The 24737-nt window shown below is 38.3% G+C and overlaps 1 protein-coding gene across 6 annotated transcripts; it reads left to right on the forward strand.

The window, feature by feature from the left end:
* cin (Molybdenum cofactor synthesis protein cinnamon) lies at positions 1-24737 on the forward strand. 6 transcript variants are annotated; one of them, XM_071656400.1, is made up of 10 exons: positions 1-72; positions 205-628; positions 4266-4401; positions 7585-7734; positions 9049-9209; positions 9725-10301; positions 15200-15440; positions 16936-17210; positions 22459-22644; positions 23578-24737. In XM_071656400.1, exons 3-10 carry the CDS (start codon positions 4276-4278, stop codon positions 23803-23805), a joined length of 1944 nt encoding a protein of 647 aa, XP_071512501.1. In that variant the 5' UTR covers positions 1-72; positions 205-628; positions 4266-4275; the 3' UTR covers positions 23806-24737. The 6 variants fall into 6 exon arrangements, with proteins under 6 accessions (XP_071512501.1, XP_071512502.1, XP_071512500.1 ...); XM_071656401.1 differs by lacking the exon at positions 1-72 and having other exon boundaries at positions 121-414; positions 520-628; XM_071656402.1 differs by lacking the exon at positions 1-72 and having other exon boundaries at positions 123-263; positions 520-628.

A 24737-nucleotide genomic window follows, 5' to 3' on the forward strand; every position in this document is an offset into this window, starting at 1 on the left:
GTTTGTTGTTATTCAAGTTAATGGCTGATCAGCAGTGGTGTTTTTGAAATTTAAATTCCTACAGAGACGAAAGTAATGAACTTGTTTTTCGTCTGAACATGTTCCACACAAAGTTTCTTTGAAGAAGTTACACACAAAAGTCTTCCTCATTAAGGCCAATAAGGCATACTTGAAAGAATCTTAATACATCTCTCTCCCAAACAGAAACGTATCGGCCACAACGTAGAGTGTTCCTTTTCCTTCAAGATGTCCGGTTAGACGTGGTTAGTGGTGTTGTGTGTGTCCCTTGCCTGATGCTGCCAGTGTAGTTGTCTGAGTCTCCTGGATTTAATGAAGGAACTAGATAAGTACATCCTTGTTTCATGTGTGTCAAGAATTACAAGCCTTCACAACCAGTGGTCGATACCAAACGGGGTATAAGTAACTGTTTTATCGTGTTCTGTAGTTCAAGGCGATACAGTGTAGTGAAGAAAATGAATATAGATTGACGAGAAATTACATGGCCTTTAAAACTTCCAGGAAAACATCATTAGAGTGGCGCAGAAGAAACGTGCAGGGCCCATAACCCCAGAGGTCCTTGGATCGAAACTTCAGTCTTCTAGGCCATCTTTTCAACCTGCTTTCTCAGGTATGTCTAACTTCGAAAAAGTTTCTGAAGTCCCTAAGGATTATCTCATCTGGTCCACCTAGATATTTGTGTCCTTTAAACTGGTAATAGTCAGAAAAAAAGAGGGGGATGCGGAAGTGAATAAACTATCATTTACCAGAACTATGAACGATTTGACAACTTTATTTTAGCTTAAATTATATCTCATTTCTTACACATCTACAGACTTGAGGAAGGGGGAGCCCTCGGAATAGACCCGAACTGAACCAGTTCAAAAAAATTTTGACCTTGTTCATTTCGAAGAAAATATTTGTAACGTTTTCCTTGTTGTAATGTTTTCCTTGTTATTTTCATAGGTTTCTATTGAAGTTCCTAAATCACATTAACTTATTTTAATTAGTTTGAACTTCCTTATATATATTGAAATAACACTTAATAAGTTTGGCGGTAAATAAAAAAAAGAAAATCCGAAAAACTCGCCAAGGCGCTAAATACGAAATTTAGGCGCTAGATCTAGCGCCGAAGTCGCTAAGTTCGCAAGTTTCATCTGAAATTTAAATGTCTTGTGTTTAGTAACTTTATCCTATTTACTGAACAGGTAAAGTAATATAACTCGTTGTTGACAGTACTATTTGTGGCCCATGAAGGACAGCAATACTGCTGGCCGTGCGTGTGTGTGTGTGTGTGTGTACTGAACAAACACAATGATGAATAAAAAATATATTCAACATTTTTAGAGCAGAGTGGTTGGAAAAAAAAAAGCATGAAAATAGCTCAAGAAAAATAGAAGGGGATGACACAAAATGGTATTTTAAGTACTGCCACTGTCTATTGTCTGCCAAAATTAGTGACATTGAGAAACACAGCAAAACAGCTAAACACACAAGTGCAACAGGACATGTGAGGGGTTAAGGTATGGTCGAGATATTCATTTTGAAGCTGACAGTTGATGATATTCACCGGAGGCATTATTAGTAGGTCTAGGACTCCATTCGAAGGTAGTTTGGCCTCCCAAAATAGCCAGTTTTGCAGAATTCGGATAGTTTTCATGTGTTGAGTCATTTTGTTGTGTAAAGTTGTTGGTGGTTTTAGATTTATATAACTTTTTGTTGTTGTTGTAGTAGAATAGCTTTGCAGTTGTAGCTTTGATTATTGTCTTACGGGGTTTAGCAGAATATGGTAAATGTATTACATTTTCTTGTGTAATATGAGAAAAAAGGAATGATCCTTTACTTCAAGGAAAATGTGGACATAATTAACTTAAAAGTAGGTAAAACAATTGCAAAACATCACAGTTGAACTACCATAACCAATAGATTCCACACCGAAAAACCAAAATGGTTGTAGAAAAAGAATTAATATGTTTGCTTCTGTGTTAATAGGTGTGCTAACTTCTGCCACCACATTATTGGTGCGTACTCATAATTACAATTGGTATATTTTGCTATTATATTTGCTATTAAGATTGATTTTGTTGGATAGGGAGGCTTGGTGAGGTTTCCATTAATTCTGTCTTTTTTTTTACATTAATGAACCCAGCAGTCTGCCTAATATATTTACTGTTGCTGTAACTGAATGTTATTGAATAGGAAAAATAGAATAAATTGGTCCTACACAGATATGTCTAATCATGCTGAACCATATAAAGCACATAAATCGTAAAATAACCATTTTCTAAAGGTAGGCTCGATGCAGGATTTTCCAGATTATTTTTTAGTGTGTGTTGTAGGGGTTGTTGGTTATACTGTCTGTTAATGTTCTAGGATGGTTAGGAATTGTGAAACAGCTTCCCCATGTCAGACTTTGAATATGATTTAGATGAGTATGATTTGCTACTTAAGTAAGGTTTACTTTGAAATTATCTAGAACAAATTGAAAGCAGAGTAATTAGGTATTTTTATCCAAGAAAATAGATGAGGTTAGGTTTGTTGGACAGTAGGTTGATACTTCTTATCTGATACAACAGTGGTATTCATTTGTGTAGGAACAAACGGAAAATCAGACGTAAGACCATCCTTGCAAGACTTGCAGTTATGGTCCACAATATTGATATGCAGAAGAAAATAACATTGGAAAATCCACTTGAGTTCTGCATCAGATACACCTTGAGAATGAGTGTTCTGCAGTGGTAGTGTAGTGTGAAGAGGCTAGAATGAGTCGCACAGCATGATATAGATGATTATTTAATTCTGTTGCGTTAGATAACTTGAATTTTGTAATCAGAGAAAATTTATGGTTATAAGAATTTAGATTCATGAAACATAAGGAGGCAGTGGAATTTAAACACCCTTACTCATCTTCCTCCAGTAGCCAACATTAAAGTGTTTTAAGTGTCATTTGAAGTATGTGATTGTTATGGTCCTTTGGGTGCATACACCTTTTGGTCTGTGTTTATTTATATTCGCACAAACTTTTTATAGTACACAATCATTTTAGCAAATGTCCTTCAACATGTGGGACATGGAAGATGAGTGGTTTGTGTCATCTTTGATATCATATTTAAAATTAAGGGATATGTTGGTGACAAGGCAAAGTTAGGTGAGGCTCACACAGGTTTTGTTGAGTTCTACATGTGTTTCACCAATTTTCATGGTAATTAGCCCAACCTTTTACCATATTTTCAACACCCTCCCCACTAGATGGGGTGTGGGGGGCTGAAGTGACACCTGTGCCTTTATGTCGGATATATTAAAAAGAGGATATAACAGTAGCACTTTGGGAATTTTTTTTTAGTGTAGGTTAGAATAACATATTTTGAATGTGTAGACGACGAATCATGATGGATTATACAGGGGTGACAATCAGATTTTAGGCATTCTGAGATTTTATTACAGGTTTTTCCTCAGCTGTTATATGACTGTCATAAAATTGATCTTATATAACTTGTCATTGTGTCTGTTGCTGTCAGCTTAGATTTTAGTTAAATGAAGTGATAAAGCTTATATTCTTTCCTTCAGAATACATCCAGTTGGAACCATTTGCTCAAAGGATCTGCAGATTTTCACTGGAACATATCCTTGAACTCATTAGAAAGTCTATATATGCATTGTACCTTTATGTAATTGGGATATATCTATGGCAATTCTGAGAAGGATTTTTTTCTCAATATATTGACCGACATGACAAAGGCAAACATACCCATCATGGCTGTCTTGGATGAAAAGAGAATAAAATACTATATGAGAAAAAATGAAGAAATTAATCAGAGCTTCTTCGATCTTAGTAGACTTTACTCTTAAAGGTGAAATAGTTATAGGAAGGAGAAATGAAAGAGGGAAGAGAATTTTACATTTTTGCTGTTCAGCAAAAGAAGGAAGTACCATTATGGGCAGTTCTTATATAGCAAATCTCCACATAAACTACAGACATTCCTTAGGTTCAAGCCTTGTTAGGAGGGACACTCACAGAAAGCTTACAAGAGCAGTTGTTGAAATGATTCCATTTGAACAAGGAGAAGGGAGCTGCACCATGGTGGGCAGAAGATCCAGTTGAAGAGAGGCACTTCCAAGTGAATTATTGTGATGAAGGGCTTCTGATTTTGATTGACCTGTTTGAAGTCTTAGAATGAAATCACATAACTTGTGGCTGAGATATTGTTCTAAACTACAACTATTACCTTTATCATAATCCAGATTTTGTGCTCACTTTTTTTGGCCAGAGTTAACACAATGGCTGAAGTTATCCATGTGGGTGTGTTGACTGTCAGTGACCGATGTTCCCAAGGTGAGGCTGTAGATGAGAGTGGGGCCAATCTTCAAAATCTCATAGCTGTTGGTGAACTCTTTAGGGGAAAGGTAGGTGAACTGTCCAACTAGATATAATGATTTTCATGTTACTGAAGTTAGCATGTAACCTCAAAATATCGACATTTTTATTTTCAGAGTGTGTATGCAGTCATATTTTATTGTGCCTAGTTATTCAGTTTAGCCCATTAAATAAGAATTTATTTGCCATTCTTCTTTTTAACTCATCGTGAGATCATTGACGGTGTGTTTAGGGATTATTGGTTTTAGTTCTGCGTATAGAAAATTTTATGCAAGTTGTATGACTTCTTGTAAGTACTGTATGGTTTCATTAGGTTAGGTTAGGTTTGTATTTTCATAGTTCACATAATGCCATATAATGTAACACTAATTTTCACATTTTACCAAGATCTAAGAGGTTGTTCTGTCTTTGTTTCAGTACTTCTAATCTAAGCTTCGGCTGTAGGTTGTTCTGTCTTTGTTATAGTACTTCTAGTCTAAGCTTCGGCTGTAGGTCAAAAAGTACATGCAGATTATACAAATGTTTTGTAAATAGATGTGTCACTTCTGGGGAAGGGGGGAGGTGCCATTTCATGTGTGGCGTGGTTGGCGACGGGAATGGATGAAGGCAGCAAGTATGAATATGTACATGTATATGTGTATATGTCTGTGTATGTATATGTATGTGTACGTTGAAATGTATAGGTATGTATATGTGCGTGTGTGGTCATGTATGTATATACATGTGTATGTGGGTGGGTTGGGCCATTCTTTTGTATGTTTCCTTGCACTACCTCGCTAACGCGGGAGACAGCGACAAAGTATGATGAATATAGATAATATATATATGTATTTTCATACTATTCGCCATTTCCCGCATTAGTGAAGTAGCGTTAAGAATAGAGGACTGAGCCTTTGAGGGAATATCCTTACTTGGCCCCCTTCTCTGTTCCTTCTTTTGGAAAATCAAAAACGAGAGGGGAGGATTTCCAGCCCCCACTCCCTCCCCTTTTAGTCACTTTCTACCTACGAAACACAGGGAACATGTGGGAAGTATTCTGTCTCCCCTACCCACAGGGATATATATATGTGTGTGTGTGTGTGTGTGTTGCTTTTTTAACTTGTATTTGTTTGAAAATGATTGCTCTACATTATATACATCAGTTAGTAAATTTTATTCCAATGCCACCATTATACTAGTTTGTTGAGATGTATACTACTGCTAGTGCATAAATGTTTACAGTAATCATAAATTTGTAAGGGTTATTAATTTTATATTTTTTACGTGCATTTATGTGCAAATGATTTCTCAGCATTATCATATACACCAAACATTAAGTCTCTCACCAGCATTTTATCATTATGAAGTAAGTCTTGACTGCTGCTAGGAATATTATTTTTTCTCAGTTGATATGCAATTATGGACAGATAATGCATCAGTTATATTGGCTTACATTTTTGGACCATAAAAGCATGCTTATAGACCTAATATTGGATTTCTCATGAATCTTTCAAGATTTTGATCCCTGGGGATAGGGTAGAATACTTCCTACATATTCCCCACATGTCGTAGAAGGCGACTAAAGGGGGCGGGAGTGGGGGGCTGGAAACCCTCCCCTCCTTGTATTCAATTTCTAGAAAGGGAAACAGAAGAAGGAGTTAAGCAGGGAGTGCTCATCCTCCTCAAAGGCTCAGAGTTGAGTGTCATTGTGTGCAGATGTAACCAAGATGAGAAGAGAGGAGGGATAGGTAGTCTGTTTGAGGAATGAAACCTGGATGTTCTGGCTATGAGTGAAACAAAGCTCAAGGGTTAAGGGGAAAAGTGGCTTCGGAAAGTCGTGGGAGTAAAGTCAGGCATTGGTGAGGACAAGAGCTGAGGAAGGTGTAGCACTACTGAAGCAGGAGTTGTGGGAGTATGTGATAGAGTCTAAGAAAGAAAATTCTAGATTGATATGGGTAAGACTGAAAGTGGATGGAGAGAGATGGGTGATTAATGGTTATTATGTACCTGGTCATGAGAAGAAAATCATAAGAGAATGTTTTGGGAGCGGCTGAGCAAGTGTGTCAGCAGCTTTAATGCAAGAGACTGGGTTTTAGTGATGGGTGATTTAAATGCAAAGGTAAGTAATGTAGTAGTTGAGGGTATAATTGGTATACCTAGGGTATTCAGTGTTGTGAATGGAAATGATGGAGAGCTTGTGGATTTGTGTGGTGAAAAAAGACTGGTGATTGGGAATACCTAGATTAAAAAGAGAGATATACATAAGTATACGTATGAGAGTAGGAGAGGTGGTCAAAGGGCATCGTTGGATTACATATTAATTGATAGGCATGTAAAAGAGAGACTTTGGATGTTAATGTACTGAGAGGGGCAGCTGGATGGATGTCTGATCACTATCTTGCACAGGTGAAGGTGTTGAGGAAAAGAGAGTGGTGAGAGTAAGTGAGCTCAGAAAGGAGACTTCTGTGAGGAAGTACCAGGAGAGATTGAGTGTAGAATGGCAAAAAGTGAGAGCAAATGACATGGGAGTGGGTGAGGAATGGGGTGTATGTAGGAAATCAATGATGGCTTGTGCAAAAGATGCATGTGGCATGGGAAAGGCGGGCGGTGGGCAGATTAGAAAGGGTTGTGAGTGGTGGGGTGAAGAAGTAAAGTTGTTAGTGAAAGAGAAAAGAGAAGCCTTTGGACGATACTTGCAAGGAAGGAGTGCAAATGACTTGGGGATGTATAGAAGAAGGTAGCAGGAGGTCAAGAGGAAGGTGCAAGGGTTGAAAAAGAGGTCGAATGAGAGTTGGGGTGAGAGAGTATCATTGAACCTTAGGGAGAATAAAAGGATGTTTTGGAAGGAGGTGAATAACAAGAGAACAAATGGGAACATCAGTGAAGGGGGCAAATGAGGAAGTAATAACAGGTTGGGGTGAAGTGAGGAGATGGAGTGAGTATTTTGAAGGTTTGTTGAATGTGTTTGATGTGTTTGAATGGTGACTGAAGTGGTAGGATTATGGTTTTAATCTTTCTTTAGCACTTGATTTTATTGTAAGTGTATGATTGAAACTGTACTTCCAAACCATAGAACCCTCTGAACAGTGGGTTGTAGCAAGTACAGCAGAAGAGATATCATAAAGTGAAGAATTTAACAAGCATGGTTACTGTATTTTGTACACTTTCATGACCTTTATTAAGATCACCTGTGATATTCAATATTAATTCATAATGAATGTTTGCCTCTTCAGGTAAGCAAGTATATGTGCATTGCTGATGATCTGTTGTTGATCAAGGAGACCCTGATCAAGTGGTGTGATGAAATGAAATTGCAGCTAATCCTTACAACAGGTGGGACAGGTTTTGCTCTCCGTGATGTCACACCTGAAGCTGTGAAAAAGGTCAGTAATGTATCTGACACTTTGTATCGATCAAGTATTTACTTTTATAACATAACACACCAATCTGACTTTGAATTTACATATCACACTATTATTTATTGTAGTAAAGTATTTGCAAAAAGAAAATTAAACTTTTGCTTATGTTAATATTTGATAGTTGCTGTTAAAGAAAGATTGATTGGATTGAAAGTTGAGACTGATATGATATTAGTGACATTTCTTAAAGCCCTATCTATTGCAGAGTTAAAGATCTTTATTTTATTATCGTACAGTAGTGTGATGATCATAGAATGACATTGGTTGATAATAATTTGTTATGATTAGGTTGAAAGCAGTGATCTATGTCCTAAAACCTAACTGCCACTGGTTTAAAAAGGCTTGGTGGATTCTTGATATTTAACTAATGATGACCCATTTTCCTTGAATAGGACTTGAACAGCATTTGATCATGGGTTTTTATGGGATGAAGATGCAGGTGTGAGGATGTCACAGCCTCAAGGCAGGAGTTTAGATAGTTGAGGAAAGATACAAAATTTGTAGGAGAGTAGTAGGGAAACAAATGAAAAGTGTGGTAGTTGGGAGACAGACCTTAAGCCAGATACCATCAAAGTTTGGGGAATCAAGGTCCTTGAGTCATGCAACAGGTGTGTTGATGTTAGAAGAAGCACAGACAGCATCCTTGAACTGGAATCATGAGTAGATTATATAATTGAATAGGAGAAAGGTGCTTGTGAGAATATCATTAGACAGTTGGGTCTCAGAGAGAAGTAAGATATTAGGAGAAATAGTAAACAGCTGGTGGTCAACAGAAGAGAGGCTACAAGAGAAACCATGAGTGCTGGTATAGTGAACAGAAAAAGAGGCAGGTATGTCAGAGTAGGAAAGGTTGTGGAAGAAGACGTTACTACTTCTGTCTGAGCCCTCTCTCTTATTGGCAGTAGAGTCAGGCTGGCATTCAGGAGATTCTTAGCTCCCCATGATGCCAGGAACTAGGGGCCATAGGTTTGTTGGACTCTATGATGATTATATTCAGAGAAATATTAAGATTTTACCCTGAGGCTGTAGTTTGAATGGCAAGGAGGTGTTAGTACAAAAAAGGTGAACATTTTTGTTTAGGATAACCAGTCTACAACCTTGAGAAGGTTTTATTTACCTTATAGGGAATTTTTAACTTTTGTTCAGAGTTTCTTTTTCTTTTAGTCAATACATTTAAGCCATTTTGGAAGACATGATTATCTTTGTATATCGTGCATTATTGATTTCTAGGTAAGTGCATTGCATTTTCTTATGACTTATAATATCTGTGGTTTCTAGGTAATTGAACGAGAGGCACCTGGACTGTCTACACGCATGGTGACAGAGTCTCTTAAAGTTACTCCATTAGCAATGTTGTCAAGACCCGTATGTGGTTGTAGGGGACAGACATTGATTGTAACTTTGCCAGGAAGCAAGAAAGGTTCAGAAGAGTGTTTGAGGTACGAAAGATGTATTCCCATTTTCTTCTTCCTCTATTGCTTCTTTTTTTCTGTTCTCCCCTCCTCCATTTCTCCTGATCTTTCTCTCATTATCTTCCATCTGTTATTTCTTATACATCTTTATCTTCTCTGCTTTCTTCCCTCTTTCTCCTCCTCCTCTAACCCCTATTCTCATAATTGTCATCCCCTTTTTCAACCTTTCTTAATTTGTATTCCTCTTTCTTCTCTTCACGTGTTTACTTTATTTTTTCCATCTGCTGCTAATTTCCATGATCCTCTGCCTCATATTTTTCCTCCTTATACCCATCTTCCTATTTCCCTTCCTCCTCTTTCAATACTTCCTTCACTTTTTTCTACCATTCTTATTTGTAATTGTATACCCCCTTCTCATCAGATTCATGTTATATTTCTCTCGTGTCATTACTGTCCCCATGTGAAAATTTCCTGTTTCTTTGATATTACTATGCATCAGTGTATTCATTATTGAATGAATTGTACTTTTATATTTTGAGCAGGTTCATAGCACCTGGTATTTCACATGCTGTTGACTTGCTTATGGGTTGGAAAATGCAGGTAGAGAAAACCCATGCTGCACTACAGGCTGAAGGCATTAAATGTGGACATTCTCAACATCAACATAATCATTCACATTGCCGTGGATATAGTCATCACCATCATCATCATCATCATCATCATCAAAAAGAAAAAGCTAGTAACGAAGAATCAAAGGCAGATATCTCCCGTGTATCCCGGCGGCCCAGAAAGTCTCCATATCCAATGATATCTGTCTCTGAAGCCACAGAGATTGTTTTATCAAATGCAGAAAAGTGTGCCACCAAGACACTCGCTATACAGGATGCTCTTGGTTTTGTCTTATCCCAAGATATCTTTGCTAAGGATCCACATCCTCCATTTCCAGCTTCAATTAAAGACGGATATGCAGTGTTAGCCTCAGATGGTACTGGGTTACGCACTGTAGTGGGTGACTCAACAGCAGGATGCAGTCCAGAGATGTCTCATGTCAGGAGTGGGATGTGCATGCGAGTGAACACTGGAGCACCTGTACCACCAGGAGCTGATGCTGTGGTCCAGGTACAGTGTAATTTTTTTTGAGAAAACAGGTTTTAAAGTGCTTGATCACAAGAAAGTAAATGTAAACCAGTTTACATATTGAGGAATAATTTGAGAAGAGTGAGTAGACATATTTTAAAAGAGAACACGAGAAAAGATGAGTATCTATCACCATCTATCCCTTATGCTTAGTTCACCCCTGGGAACCCTTGTAGGGGCTTTTCCCACACACCTTCCCAGGTCCTCTCTCCATAGTGTGCCTTTATTTTCTTTCTCTCACAGATAGTTATTAGGTGCTTGGTAACCATAGATGAGGAAGGTATGTTAGTACTTCCTACATGGATATCAAAAGTGTTGGTGATGGCTGTCAAGTGTTACTATTTTGGACCAGGTAGATCTCTTTTCTTCTCCCTCACCCACAAGTGGGCTGCCGCTTTTCAGTCTTCGAACATACAATCTATCCATTTATACATAACGCTTGACAGTTTGACAGCTACTTGTTCATCGTAGCTCAGTATTTTCTTGTGTGAGTACTACATGCTTGTCCAGCTGTTTGATGAAATCTCATCATAATCATTAGTAAGTCTACTTATCCTAGGATATTAGCTGTCTTCTTTGAACTGCATCCTTTTACCTCACTTCTAGATATTTTCTGTACCAGCCTACTATCATTGTCTATCCTCTTGTAGTTAGCAAATCACATCATGGTATTTCACTAACCCTTTTCTATAACACCTTATACTATATCATTTTCTCTCACTTTTACATCCCACATCTGAATATTTCACCAATTTCTACCCCAACCCATCACTTAACACTACCAGCATCCATCAGATAGCTTGATTCTGCAAGCTGCAGCCTCAAACTATTTGTTCCATTTTTTTTCCATTTTTCACACCTGTAAATTAAGTATTGTCAGACCTGTGCTGCTCCCCATTTAGTTTTTTTCTATATGGTCAAACGTTTTTCTTCATACTTCCTCTTGAGGATCCAGTCATTTTCCTCCTTTTGAAGAGGTTTCGCCTTTATTTCTCTCTCCATTGTGCTGTGTTTATACAATGTGAATTCAAATACTTTAATTCTTTTAACTTTTTCTAACTTTGTACACTGGTTCGCTATTTTTATGTATCCTGTATATCTCAGTAAGTCTACTACTACTCTTTCCCTCCTATCAAAACTTTCACCTTACTTTTTTCCTTCACAAGCAGCATAAAACACATTGATCACCTGTATGTACTCTTCAATCTTCTTAAGTGATACTAAAAAGTTTGCAGAAAAGTAATGATCAATGGCTATTTCTCTCTTTCCAACTTGAGTGTGCCAAGCCTGAATTTAAAGGGACCTTGTCATTGCAACACATTTGAGGGTGGAACCAAATGAAACAGGCTGCCTTGGATTCCATGTTAGTTTTTCTTTTCTTTCATCCTGCGAGTTTGTGTCTTTCCAAAGGAAGGAAATGTGTTACGTTTAACTTGTTTCAGCCTACAGCACATTTTAGTTGAAACAGGGCAGGTGTGTTTGACCTAACCTGTAGGGTTTAAGTGAAATGCATCTCCCGTATGTTTTAGGGCCTTGACTTGACCTGTAAGAGGCTGGTAAAGGCCAGTAGTTTTGAATGTGTAGTGAAGATGACTTTTGACCTATCCCATAAGGGAGTATAGGGGATGGCCTTTGACCTGCTTCCTAAGAATCAGTTCAGTGTGGAAGGAGAAATCATTATCTGTTAGGGCAAAGGTGAGCATGTTTGAAGGCTTAGTAGTCCTGAAAGTATTGTATGGATGTCAAGCTCAGGCCCTGAATGCAAAAGAACAAAATGGTTTGGAGTTGCTGGAAATGAAAGTCTGAGGATGACATATTGTGTGAGGTGGGTTGATAAATGGAAGGGATGACAGTGCATGAGTGAGGTTTGGTAGTACTTGAAGTATGATAGCGCGAGCTGGCAGGTTGTGCTGAAATGATGTGGACAGAAAGAGGATGATTGAGGATATTTTTGTCAGAAGTGGAGGGATTATGGGGGATAGGGAGACCAAAAAGGATTTGGAAGGAAAGGGTGAAAGTAAGCTTTGACCTATTGGAGCCTGAACATTCAGGAGGATGAGAGGCATGCGTGGGATAGAAAGAATTGGAACATTGTGGTATACAGGAGGTGGTGTGCTGTTGATGGGTTGAAGTAGGCAGGGGAAACCACGGAAAAGTCTATGGTATTTGATTGTAGATGGGGGTGCTTTAGTTTCAATACATTATACCTGACAGCTAAAGAGAAGGTTTGAGCAAATGCAGATGTTCTTCTGTTCTTGGCATTATTTTGCTGTGGTGAGAAACAGTGAATTTGAAAAAATAGAGGAAATGTGTTGTGGAGGGTAAGTTCAGTGAAACTTTTAAGTTACACAGGAGAAGGAGACAGAGCTGTGTGAGATCACCTTGACTTCTTAATAATTATTTTCACAACTTAATTTTCAACTTATGATTTAAAGTATCCAGCTTTGGTAGGTAGTAGTTGGTTGGCAGCCAGTGACCAGGTAGGTATATTACCAGTACTACCTGCCTGGGCATCAGGAGGGTTAGTGACGTCTGCTTAGTGAGCAAGCTTTTTAGTGGTTGTCAAGTTGCATTCCTCTGACCCAGACAATTGTCTTTCTGCCTTACTAACGAGGACTTCTGGCATTCTTTCCACAAACATACAATCTTTCCTTGTCATGTGTAACACTTGACAGCATGTAACTCACCCAGCTCATTTTTCATAACTCTAGATTTTCATGTGTTGAGCTCTATGTGTTAGCCCTGCTTTTTGGCAAAATGGTAGGAGCAGTAGATACAAATAGGAGGTAGGAACAGGAGTGTTAGGTAGAAACATTAGGTAGAAATAACAGGTAGGAGTATTGAATAGAAGTAGTCATTAGGAACATTAGGTAGGAGCCTCTGCAAACACTGCACTAGACTTACTCTCGGCCAGTGGTCTGTTAAGGTTGAGGCACTAAAGGCTAAGAAGCGGCACAAGTTTTTGAGTTATGGAGACTCTGTTGCTGTGGACACCCCTCTGAGGGAGTTCCAATTGGAACGGGTAGACAAATGGCGTCCAAGCTACTTCTCTTTGTTGTATATCAACGGACATACATTTCTTTCTTGTGTCTCCCCTAATGATGTGATTATTACACAGAAGTGCAGAGGTTGGTGACTGAGTTTGGAAAAGTGTGTGAAAGGAGAAAATTGAGAGTAAATGTGAATAAGAGCAAGGCTATTAGGTTTGATAGGGTTGAGGGACAAGTTAATTGGATTGTAAGTTTGAATGGAGAAAAATTGGAGGAAGTGAAGTGTTTTAGATATTTGAGAGTGGACTTAGCAGTGAATGGAACCATGGAAGCAGAAGTAATTCACAGGGTAGGAGAGGGAGCAAAGGCTCTGGGAGCAATGAAGAATGCATGGAAGGAAAGAATGCTATCTCAGAGAGCAATAATGGGTATGTTTCTAGGAATAGTAGTTCCAACCATTTTATATGGTTGCGAGGCATGGGCTATAGATAGGGTTGTACAGAGGAGGGTGAATGTGTTGGAAAGGAATGTTTGAGGACAATATGTGGTGTGAGGTGGTTTGCTTGAGTAAGTAATGAAAGGGTAAGAGAGATGTGTGGAAATAAAAAGAGTGATTGACAGAGCAGAAGAGGGTGTGTTGAAGTGCTTTGGACATATGGGGAGAACGAGTGAGGAAAGACTGACAAAGTGGATGTATGTGTCAGAGATGGAGGGAACAAGGAGAAGTGGGAGACCAAGTTGGAGGTGGAAGGATGTAGTGAAAAAGATTTTGAGGGATCGGGGCCTGCACATACTGGAGGATGAAAGGCGTGCGAGGAATAGAGTGAATTGGAATGAGGCGGTATACCAGGGTCAGCATGTTGTCAGTGGACTGAACTAGGGCATGTGAAACATCTGGGGTAAACCATGGAAAGGTATGTGGGGCCTGTTATGTGGATAGGGAGCTATGGTTTCGATGCATTACACATGACAGGTAGAGACTTAGTATGAGTGAATGTGGCCTTTTTTGTCTGTTTTCTTGGTGCTTCTTTGCTGAAGCAGGGGGTTGCGATGCTATTTCCTGTGGGGCGGGGTAGTACCAGGAATGGATGAAGGCAAGCAAGTATGAATATGTGCTTTTGTATATATGCATATGTTGATATGTGTATGTATGTATATGTGCGTGTTTGGGCCCTATGTATATATATGTGTGTATGAGTGGATGGCCCATTCTTCATCTGTTTCCTGATGCTACCTCGCTGATGCGGGAGATGGCAGTGCTATTTCATGTGTGGTAGGGTGGCGACGGGAATGGATGAAGGCTGCAAGTATAAATACGTACATGTGTATATATGTATATGTCTCTGTATGCATATGTGCATGTATGTGCATCTTTGTATATATATATGTGTATATGAGTAGTTGGGCCATTCTTCGTCTGTTTCCTTCACTACCTCGCTGACGCAGGAAACAGCGATTAAATATAATAAGATAAATAGATAAATAAGATAGATAGGTAAACAGGTGGGTAGATAGAATTGAGATTTGCATCCAGAAATATTTCATCAAATTTCTTACTCTTTCATGTACTTATTCTCAAATTTGTGCTGTAAACTATTCTTTCTCATGGTTTTGACTATAGTCATTTTGTTTACCACTGTGTTTTCAATCACTTTTCCTTTTGTAAGTTTTCCATCTTGTAAATTCTCCTCTTTATATCCTCTGATGTACTTTTTTACATTCAATTGAATTCACTTTCCCACCATATTTTGCTGATGCACTTTGCTATGTGAGACTTGTACTGTACATTGGGCTTTCTTGGGATCATACGTCTTTGACATATCTGCTGTAGAATATATATTGAGTTCATAATTCATATTTCGTAAAATGAAGTGATACATTATTGCTCAGGTGGAAGACACAGACCTAGTGAAAGAAGCAGATGATGGTCGCATTGAAGTTGAAATTAAGATCTTGAAGATGCCATACCAGGGACAGGATATTCGTCCTGTGGGCAGTGACATACCAGTTGGGGAAAAAGTTTTATCCTCTGGCACTTTTCTTGGACCTTCAGAGATGGGGCTCCTGGCCACTGTGGGAGTGACAGATGTGATGGTAGCTAGCAAGCCAGTAGTTGCTGTTCTCTCCACTGGTATGTTGCTTCTTAAATAGATTTAGCTCATAAACATAAATGAATTATGTAGTTTTGTTCTTACGTATATTATTTTTCAGCAAATGTTTAGAAACCTTACATCACTAACAGTACTCAAGCAGATGGCATTAATAATGAGATACACTTGATATAATTGAAAATACCACCTGCTGTTAGTAAAGCTATTGATTGATAGTGATAATAACTAATATTGTATTAAATTGATTGCAGCCATAGACAAAAAATATACATAAATGATACACATAGTAAAGACATGAGGCTCGGTTAGGTAATATTAAACAGATAACCATAGCAGAAACAGTGGGATGGCTTTCCATTGTTTGTTCAAAATCTTCAAAGAAGTTGGGATGGGGCTTTTTTTATATTGGTTATTACAAGTTCAGCTGGGCTCTATCCAGTTTTCATGCTAATCTGGAATTGTTGATTTCTGATGTCAAATTGTAGCTTCTTAGACTGTCAGATGTGATACAGATGTTAGAGGGAATTGGAAAGAGCAGTATGTTTAGCATCTCTTGATAGGCATCATAAAAGAAGGCCTAAGGATGATCTCTCATGCTCATTTCTGCACTTTTTCTAGTAGCCTTTACTGTGTTGCAGTGTGGTGAAGACCAGTCATGCAAGGCATAGGAGAGTTACATGGATGTTTTTGAGTTATGCTGTATGGAGGCTGTCTTGAGTGTACAAAGAACATAGAGACAATAGCCGGAGGTTTTGATGTTGATGCTGGCATATTCTAACTTCTTAGTTTATCATTTGGGTTTCTGACTGTGTGTCTCATGCACCCCATCACCAAATTCTTAGTCTGTGTACCCCCACAATAAAAATTTTATATTGACAAAAGGAATGGATAAATACAAAATATTTATGTAATTTCACACTGTGTGATAGAACCAAAACATTTATTTCCATTTTCAGTGAATATGACAAAAAAGCAAGAAGATTGTAGGTAGGAGTTGGTAGGCAGCCATCGACCAGGGAGGTATATTACTGGCACTACCCACCTGGGAATTGGAAGGGTTAGTGATGGCTTCATAGTGAGTCAGCTCCTCACTAGTTGTCAAGTTGCACTCCTTTGACCCAGGCACCTGTCTTTTCTTTCTACCTCACCCACAATGGAGTGCTGGTATTCTGTCCACAAACATATAATCTATCCATGTTACAAATAAAACTTGACAACCCTTAACTCACACAACTCATTCTTTGTAGCTTGCATTTTCCTGCGGTGAACACTTTGCACAAGCTTTGCATTTTAGCAAAATGGTAAGAGCAGTAGATAGAAGTAGGTAAGAACATTACAGAGGGTCTTTTGGTACAAACATTAGTTTGAAGTAGTTGGGAGCATTACATAGAAGTAGTAGATTGTAACATTAAGCAGGAGCATTGGTTAGACAGCTAGAGAATGCATGTGAGCAAATTTTGCCTTTCTTCTTTTGTTCCTGGCACTACCTTGCTAATTCATATATTTATTTCTTAGGCAATGAACTCCAAGAACCAGGACAGCCATTGCAGAAAGGACATATCCGTGACAGTAACAAGATGACCCTTATATCACTCTTACGTCAGTTTGGCTACCCAGTCATTGATGCAGGCATTGCAAAGGATGATCCAACCACCCTCTTAACTATACTTAAGGGTGCCTTTAGCCAGGCTGATGTATTGGTCTCCACTGGAGGGGTGTCCATGGGTGAACGTGACATATTGCGGCCTGTACTTGTGTCAGATTTTAATGCTGAAATTCATTTTGCTCAGGTAGGTAATCTTTGCTTTGACGAATGTATGTGAGAAATACTTAGAAAAGCAAATGGATTTGTATGTAGCATTTATGGATCTGGAGAAGGCATATGATAGAGTTGATAGAGATGCTCTGTGGAAGGTATTAGAATATATGGGGTGGGAGGCAAGTTGTTAGAAGCAGTGAAAAGTTTTTATCGAGGATGTAAGGCATGTGTACGTGTAGGAAGAGAGGAAAGTGATTGGTACTCAGTGAATGTAGGTTTGCGGCAGGGGTGTGTGATGTCTCCATGGCTGTTTAATTTGTTTATGGATGGGGTTGTTAGGGAGGTGAATGCAAGAGTTTTGGAAAGAGGGGCAAGTATGAAGTCTGTTGTGGATGAGAGAGCTTGGGAAGTGAGTCAGTTATTGTTCGCTGATGATACAGCGCTGGTGGCTGATTCATGTGAGAAACTGCAGAAGCTGGTGACTGAGTTTGGTAAAGTGTGTGAAAGAAGAAAGTTAAGAGTAAATGTGAATAAGAGCAAGGTTATTAGGTACAGTAGGGTTGAGGGTCAAGTCAATTGGGAGGTAAGTTTGAATGGAGAAAAACTGGCGGAAGTAAAGTGTTTTAGATATCTGGGAGTGGATCTGGCAGCGGATGGAACCATGGAAGGGGAAGTGAATCATAGGGTGGGGGAGGGGGCGAAAATCCTGGGAGCCTTGAAGAATGTGTGGAAGTCGAGAACATTATCTCGGAAAGCAAAAATGGGTATGTTTGAAGGAATAGCAGTTCCAACAATGTTGTATGGTTGCGAGGCGTGGGCTATGGATAGAGTTGTGCGCAGGAGGGTGGATGTGCTGGAAATGAGATGTTTGAGGACAATGTGTGGTGTGAGGTGGTTTGATCGAGTAAGTAATGTAAGGGTAAGAGAGATGGGTGGAAATAAAAAGAGCGTGGTTGAGAGAGCAGAAGAGGGTGTTTTGAAATGGTTTGGGCACATGGGGAGAATGAATGAGGAAAGATTGACCAAGAGGATATATGTGTCGGAGGTGGAGGGAACGAGGAGAAGTGGGAGACCAAATTGGAGGTGGAAAGATGGAGTGAAAAAGATTTTGTGTGATCGGGGCCTGAACATGCAGGAGGGTGAAAGGAGGGCAAGGAATAGAGTGAATTGGATCGAGGTGGTATATCGGGGTTGACGTGCTGTCAGTGGATTGAATCAGGGCATGTGAAGCGTCTGGGGTAAACCATGGAAAGTTGTGTGGGGTCTGGATGTGGAAAGGGAGCTGTGGTTTTCGGGCATTATTGCATGACAGCTAGAGACTGCGTGTGAACGAATGGGTCCTTTGTTGTCTTTTCCTAGTGCTACCTCGCACACATGAGGGGGGAGGGGGATGGTATTCCATGTGTGGCGAGGTGGCGATGGGAATGAATAAAAGCAGACAGTGTGAATTGTGTGCATGGGTATATATGTATGTGTCTGTGTGTGTATATATATGTGTACATTGAGATGTATAGGTATGTATATTTGCCTGTGTGGACGTGTATGTATATACATTGTGTATGGGGGTGGGTTGGGCCATTTCTTTCGTCTCTTTCCTTGCGCTACCTCGCAAACGCGGGAGACAGCGACAAAGCAAATAAATAGGTAATCTTACATTTGATATGCTTTTTTTGGTGCATGCTGAGTTTTAAGTGCTCACCCATAAAAGAATTTATTAGTTCTTGTCATTTCCCCATTATACATTTGTAAATTTTAAAACAATTGCCTTCTTTCGTTTACAAGGCTGCATTGAAAGATCAGATTTTCCCAGCATACCTCCAATCCTGCAGGATGTAACCAGCATCATTATGTTTGTTCGTTAGTCATTCATTTCAGATTCCTTTGTGTGAAGTGAAAATGTCACCTTTGCTGTATTTGTGTGACTTTATCCTGAATGATACATGCAGATCTTGTATGACTGATTTCAGCTGACTTTGTTTCATGATATTGTGGCTATGTTTATCTTTATCCTTCTCATTATCCAGCTATGTCAAGATTGCTGTGGTTTAGTTTGTAGCCACTCTGATAGTTGAGATGGACTGTTTAAGAATAAAAGCTCCTAAATTTATTATTAGGAGTTTAAGGCTTCTGTGTTTAGTGTAGTAGTAAAGTGTGTGCATTTCGGGTTGGTCTATAAGGCCCATAGATTAATGTGTTGTCCTCTGTGAATGAAAGATTCCAGTAGATTAGTGCTAGAATGTTAAGTTCAAGGATTAATATTTACAGCATGATCAACTGCATACTGTGACATTGTGTCCATATTGTAACATTGTTTCATGTTTTCAGTTCACTCTTTTTGATTTTTATGTGAGGTTTGGCAACAGCATCTTAATCTTCCTCATTTAAAAAAAAAAAGCCTATATGGTTACTTTTGCATAAAATATCAGTAAAATTGCTGAAGTACTGCGTTATCATAATTATGAATCTTTCTTAAAGTAGTAAGTTACCTGGTTTTATGAATGAAATGCAGTTTGGACCCACATGATTGAAGCCATCTGTCTTATAGTGTTCACTGTAAGATATTCACATCAAGGTCAGGTTCACACTTTAAAAGGAAACATTTCAGTGGTTTAGTTATTTATGGTTTACTGTGCTGTAACTGAGTGCTTTAACTTCACTAAACAAGAGAAATATGCTTATAGCTGATTCATACTGAAAGATAGTGCTACTTATTAAGAGATAGTAATAGAGTGCTACTTATTAAGAAATAATCATAGTTAAGAAAAAAGGCAATATGATTAATGATTATTCTTTTCCAATATTAAACGAGTGTCTCCTTGATATGGAGTTCCTTTGGCGACGATGCAAGTTGAGTTTTTTCTGCTATTTTTGGTTGAAACTGTCATTATACGGGTACACCACCGATTTTCCAGCAACTGATGGCTCAGCGCTTCCTTTAGTCCGGACAAATCTATGTGAGGGAACTTGAAATTATTGTGGCCACCAGATTAGTTTACTGGGTGGCCACAGATGACGTTGTGTGTAGGGAGCACTTATTTACATTCTTACACTGCACTTGTCAGTGGTGATACTGCAATTCTGTTAGATTCTTAGTTTATTTTGCTTGAATTTAACCCTAGCTGTGGCTTCTAAGACATATGAGAGTGTCAGCCATGGTGTCAAACATAAACACCAGTCCATATCAATCCAAGATGAAGTAAAACTGTTGAAAAATGGACCATGGTGTTTTGGTGCATAAGCTGTGTGACATCTACAGTATTGGTTCATCAACTGTTTAAGGGAGAAAATATTGAAATTCTATGCAGACAGCGATTCCCGGAAGCAAATGACAATTAGAAAAACTATGATGGTAAGAGTACTGAGCACGACAGAGTGATGATGGAATGGTTTCAACAGTGTCAGAGTGATGGAGTGGACTTGTGAGGTAGCATGATAATGGACCAGGCTAAGCTGTTCCATAAATAACTTAAATTACAACATGAGCATGACTATAGTGAAGGATGGATTCAAAGATTGAAGAAGCATCATGGAATTTCCATCAATAAAGTGTGAGGAGAAAAGCAGTCTGCAAACCACGAATGAGCTGCTAAGTATGTGGATGAATTTGCAAAACTCTTAGTCGACGAGCACCTCAGTCCTGAGCAGGTGTATAATGTATTTCATTTATTCATTCAATTTACATTTAATATTTGTTTGATTTAAATTTCTAGCAGTCCATAGTATACTTTAGACAGACACATGGGGGATGTATAATTAGTGGGTTAGAGGTGTGTTGATGAATGATTGTCACCACGGTTGGTCCGGCAAAAATGGTTAATTCGGCAGGGCTTTGGAACCAAGAATGCCAGAAAATCAGTGTGTACCTGTAATTAGAATCATGAGTTTGGTAACAGAAAATGTTTCAAGAATCATTTGCAAAGTGCCAATTTGCTGCTTGGCTCTAAATTAATGTATTTTGTTTTATTTAGGCCAGAACAAGTTTGGTGAAAGAATATCATGGCTGCGAGTGGAGTTAAGAGAGTTAGGCACTTCAATAGGTTGGGTGTGCTGTATGTTGGATGATCCTCAATTGATATTGGCTTCTTGCACTGGTGTAATACTTTGAAGATATAGAATCAGTATTGCATTATGAAGGTCCAGTGTGTCATTTAGACATGATTTAAATGAGAAAGTTAGCTCAAATGTCACCAGAATTCAGAGGTAGGCATCTTCCTTACCAGACCTGTGTTTAGGTATCGTCAGGTTCATTATTTTGTTAATTCTTTTTCAGTTCATTTATATTTCCTTTCCTTGACCTTTTTATTTAGTTTGTGTCTTGCATGAATTGAAAGAATATTTTTGAATCGCTCTAAATTAAGAGGCATGGTAAGGTATTAATGGTCAAATAGGAGTGTATTGCAAATAAAATCTTGGCTCTTAAGAATTTTTTATTGAGTTGTGGTGACTGAAAAGCCCTATCTATTATTTCAGTTTCAGCAGAAATAAAAAGGGTATGTAATTAAACATTAAATATTCGAATTACCTGGGTATGTTGATTTTATATTTAGTATGCTTTGTTCTCACAGCAAGGATATTTGAATGCAAATTGAGGTATCATTGATGAAAGGTAGATAGGTTAATTGATGAAAGTGTAAGGAAAATAGTAAAGGGAAAAGTTATGAGTCATCTGCTGTAGCAGGGCTAGTTGTAAGAAATTTTAGAATTAAAAATGTTGTATGATAGTGAAACATGGCTCTGAGATAGTAAAGTAGTTTGGGGAATTTAAGCTGATGACTTGTTTGTTCTAAGAATGGGTGTTGTTTTAGAAGTGTGGATTAAATGAGGAAATCATATAAAGTGTTATATTATGATGGAGGGGTTATATAAAGAAAATTACAAGAGAGATTAGCAGTAGATGGAAATGGAGGTGGAAATAGTATAATAGAAGGTTAAATGAATGAAGTAATATATATGATAGGTGTTTCTTAATAAAGGAATATATAGAGATGGGTTGAGATCATAATGTTTGGATTAAATTTTGCATGGACTACCATGATTTAGAGCTGGTCACTTTCACCTGACAGAAAAAACTTTTCATATATTTCATATTTTTTTTTTTTTTTTTTTTTTTTTTTTTCAAAAGAAGGAACAGAGAAGGGGGCCAGGTGAGGATATTCCCTCAGAGGCCCAGTCCTCTGTTCTTAACGCTACCTTGCTAATGCGGGAAATGGCGAATAGTTTGAAAGAAAAGAATATTTCAAATAATGTAACTCTGAGGTTCGCATTATTATTATTTTCAGGTCTTTATGAAACCTGGTAAGCCAACCACCTTTGCTTCATGCCAGTTTAATGGAAAGAAAAAGCTGATTTTAGGACTTCCTGGAAATCCTGTTTCAGCCATTGTGACATCTACTTTATATCTCTTGCCTCTTTGCCGCAAAATGAGTGGCAGAACAGTTTGTGAAAATACTTGCATAAAAGCAAAGGTATGTAGTTAGATGCTTTGTGTATTTTGTGAATTATTGTCATTCAAATTAAGGGGGCTCAGATTGAAGGAAGCTTGAATCCAGGTTGCTGATCAGATAGAATATAAATATTGGCATTCATGTGGTTTTTGTTGACATGGTTAAAACCTTATTTCTGTAATAGTAACCCACTTCCATAATACCTCTGTAGAATGCATAATAATGAGTATGACTTGCTCCTTTTCGTTTTAATGAACAGAATAACTGATCATGTCTTGTGATTTTGGTTCATTACAAGCCCTCAAGATAAAATCTCAATTAGACCCAGAATGAACCCAAATTGCCACACAGGACATCTAGAAACAAAAATTTTTCAGGAGCCTAAGGCAGACCTCTAACTCCTACCATATAGGAGTTTGATTCCATTATCATGTATTCAAAGATTAAGGTAATTATTTACTTTCAAGGCACAACAAAAATAGCTTTTCAGCATCAACAAAAATCGTATTAGGTGGATTCATTAGTTATTTTAAGAACTCGATTCTACTTCCACTGATTACATTAAAGAATGCTAAGGTTTAAAGGCCTAGGCTAGGTAAGGTTAAATTAAATGGATTTATTGTTTTTAATACATTTTTACTGATTTACAAAAATATATTACTAGCCTGAGAAATACAACATAGTGTAATGTGACTTAAATGTAACATAACATTCTTAAAGTGATTCATGTGTGTAATAATATTCTGCTGATTTTAGTGAATCCGTTGATCATGATCTTCATTGACACTGATACTTTTGCCTTCCCTCTTTGTAAAGAATTTAATTTTTTTCATCATGTAAGTTAGGTTTGTCTGGTTATATCATTCAGCATGGTTCACGGTTTTGTGATGTGTCCTTTATCCCTATAGACATACTTTACTTTACCATGATTTACTGGGTAACATTAATTTTCAGTTATCAGAAGACATACAGCTGGACCCAAGACCTGAGTACCACAGAGTTACTCTCTTTTGGAATCCTGGAGCAGAACTTCCTGTTGCTCACTCTACTGGCAATCAGATTTCTTCTCGTCTCCTCTCAATGGCCTCAGCTCAGGCTCTTCTGAAACTTCCGCCAGCAACTACAGAACTGAAAATTTTACCAGTTAATTCTGTTGTTGATGCACTTCTTTTAGGAATGTAGTGCAAGAACCATCTGCACTGGAACATTTCTGCAGATCAGTTATGTTTAAAATAGTAATAGCATTGTTATACTTACTATGTATGCAAAGCATTTGAAATTCAAGAATTAGAATTTATTCTTTATTTTCTATTGTATCAGAAATGTCTTTATTTGTTTGTTCTTTATCTGTATTATCATAACAGCAACTCAGGGATATTTATCCACTTTATTCTTGCACTAACCACTATTCTGGGCTTCTAATATATTTGGCTGTGAATTGTTTCATAGTGTAGTGTATATGATTATTTCTCTGCACTGGTACTGACATCTATCTTTTCTATCGATATCTATGATACCCATTCCCTCTGGGACTCCCATTAAGGGGTGGCCATGGCAAAAGAGCCTCCACTTATCCCTGTACTTACATGTCTTCCTTGCATACACCATTCCATGCATTCTTCCACTATTTCTCACCCTCCAGTATCCCTCTACCCTGTTTGCCCATTGCACAGGTGGTCTTCCACTCACACCAACCCCTTTAATTGTACTGTCATCATACACGCTCCCTTCAAACTCCTAGTTTTGCATTCTTTCCACATGCCCAAACCACCTCAAAGTAGTATGTTTCACCCATTATACCAGTCCACAATTCACTCCCTTTGCATTCCCTACCATACCACATCTCTCATACAACCTTTCATTTCTTTCTTTATTCCATTTAGTCACACCACATGCTCTTCTTAAGTAACTAATTTCCACAGCCTGGATTCTTGACTTTTGTACCTCATTCTGTGTCCATGTTTCAGAAGCATAGGTCAGGGTTGGGAGGATTATGCTGTCCCTTAATCTTCTCGTCACTTCCATACTTACACCTTTACTCTTCATTATTCTATTAAGGGACCTAGTGGCACTTCTCCCCTGTACTACTCTCTCCCTTATCTCTCCTTCCATAT

The sequence above is a fragment of the Panulirus ornatus genome, chromosome 63 (assembly GCF_036320965.1).
Source record: "Panulirus ornatus isolate Po-2019 chromosome 63, ASM3632096v1, whole genome shotgun sequence".
Classification (NCBI taxonomy): domain Eukaryota; kingdom Metazoa; phylum Arthropoda; class Malacostraca; order Decapoda; family Palinuridae; genus Panulirus; species Panulirus ornatus.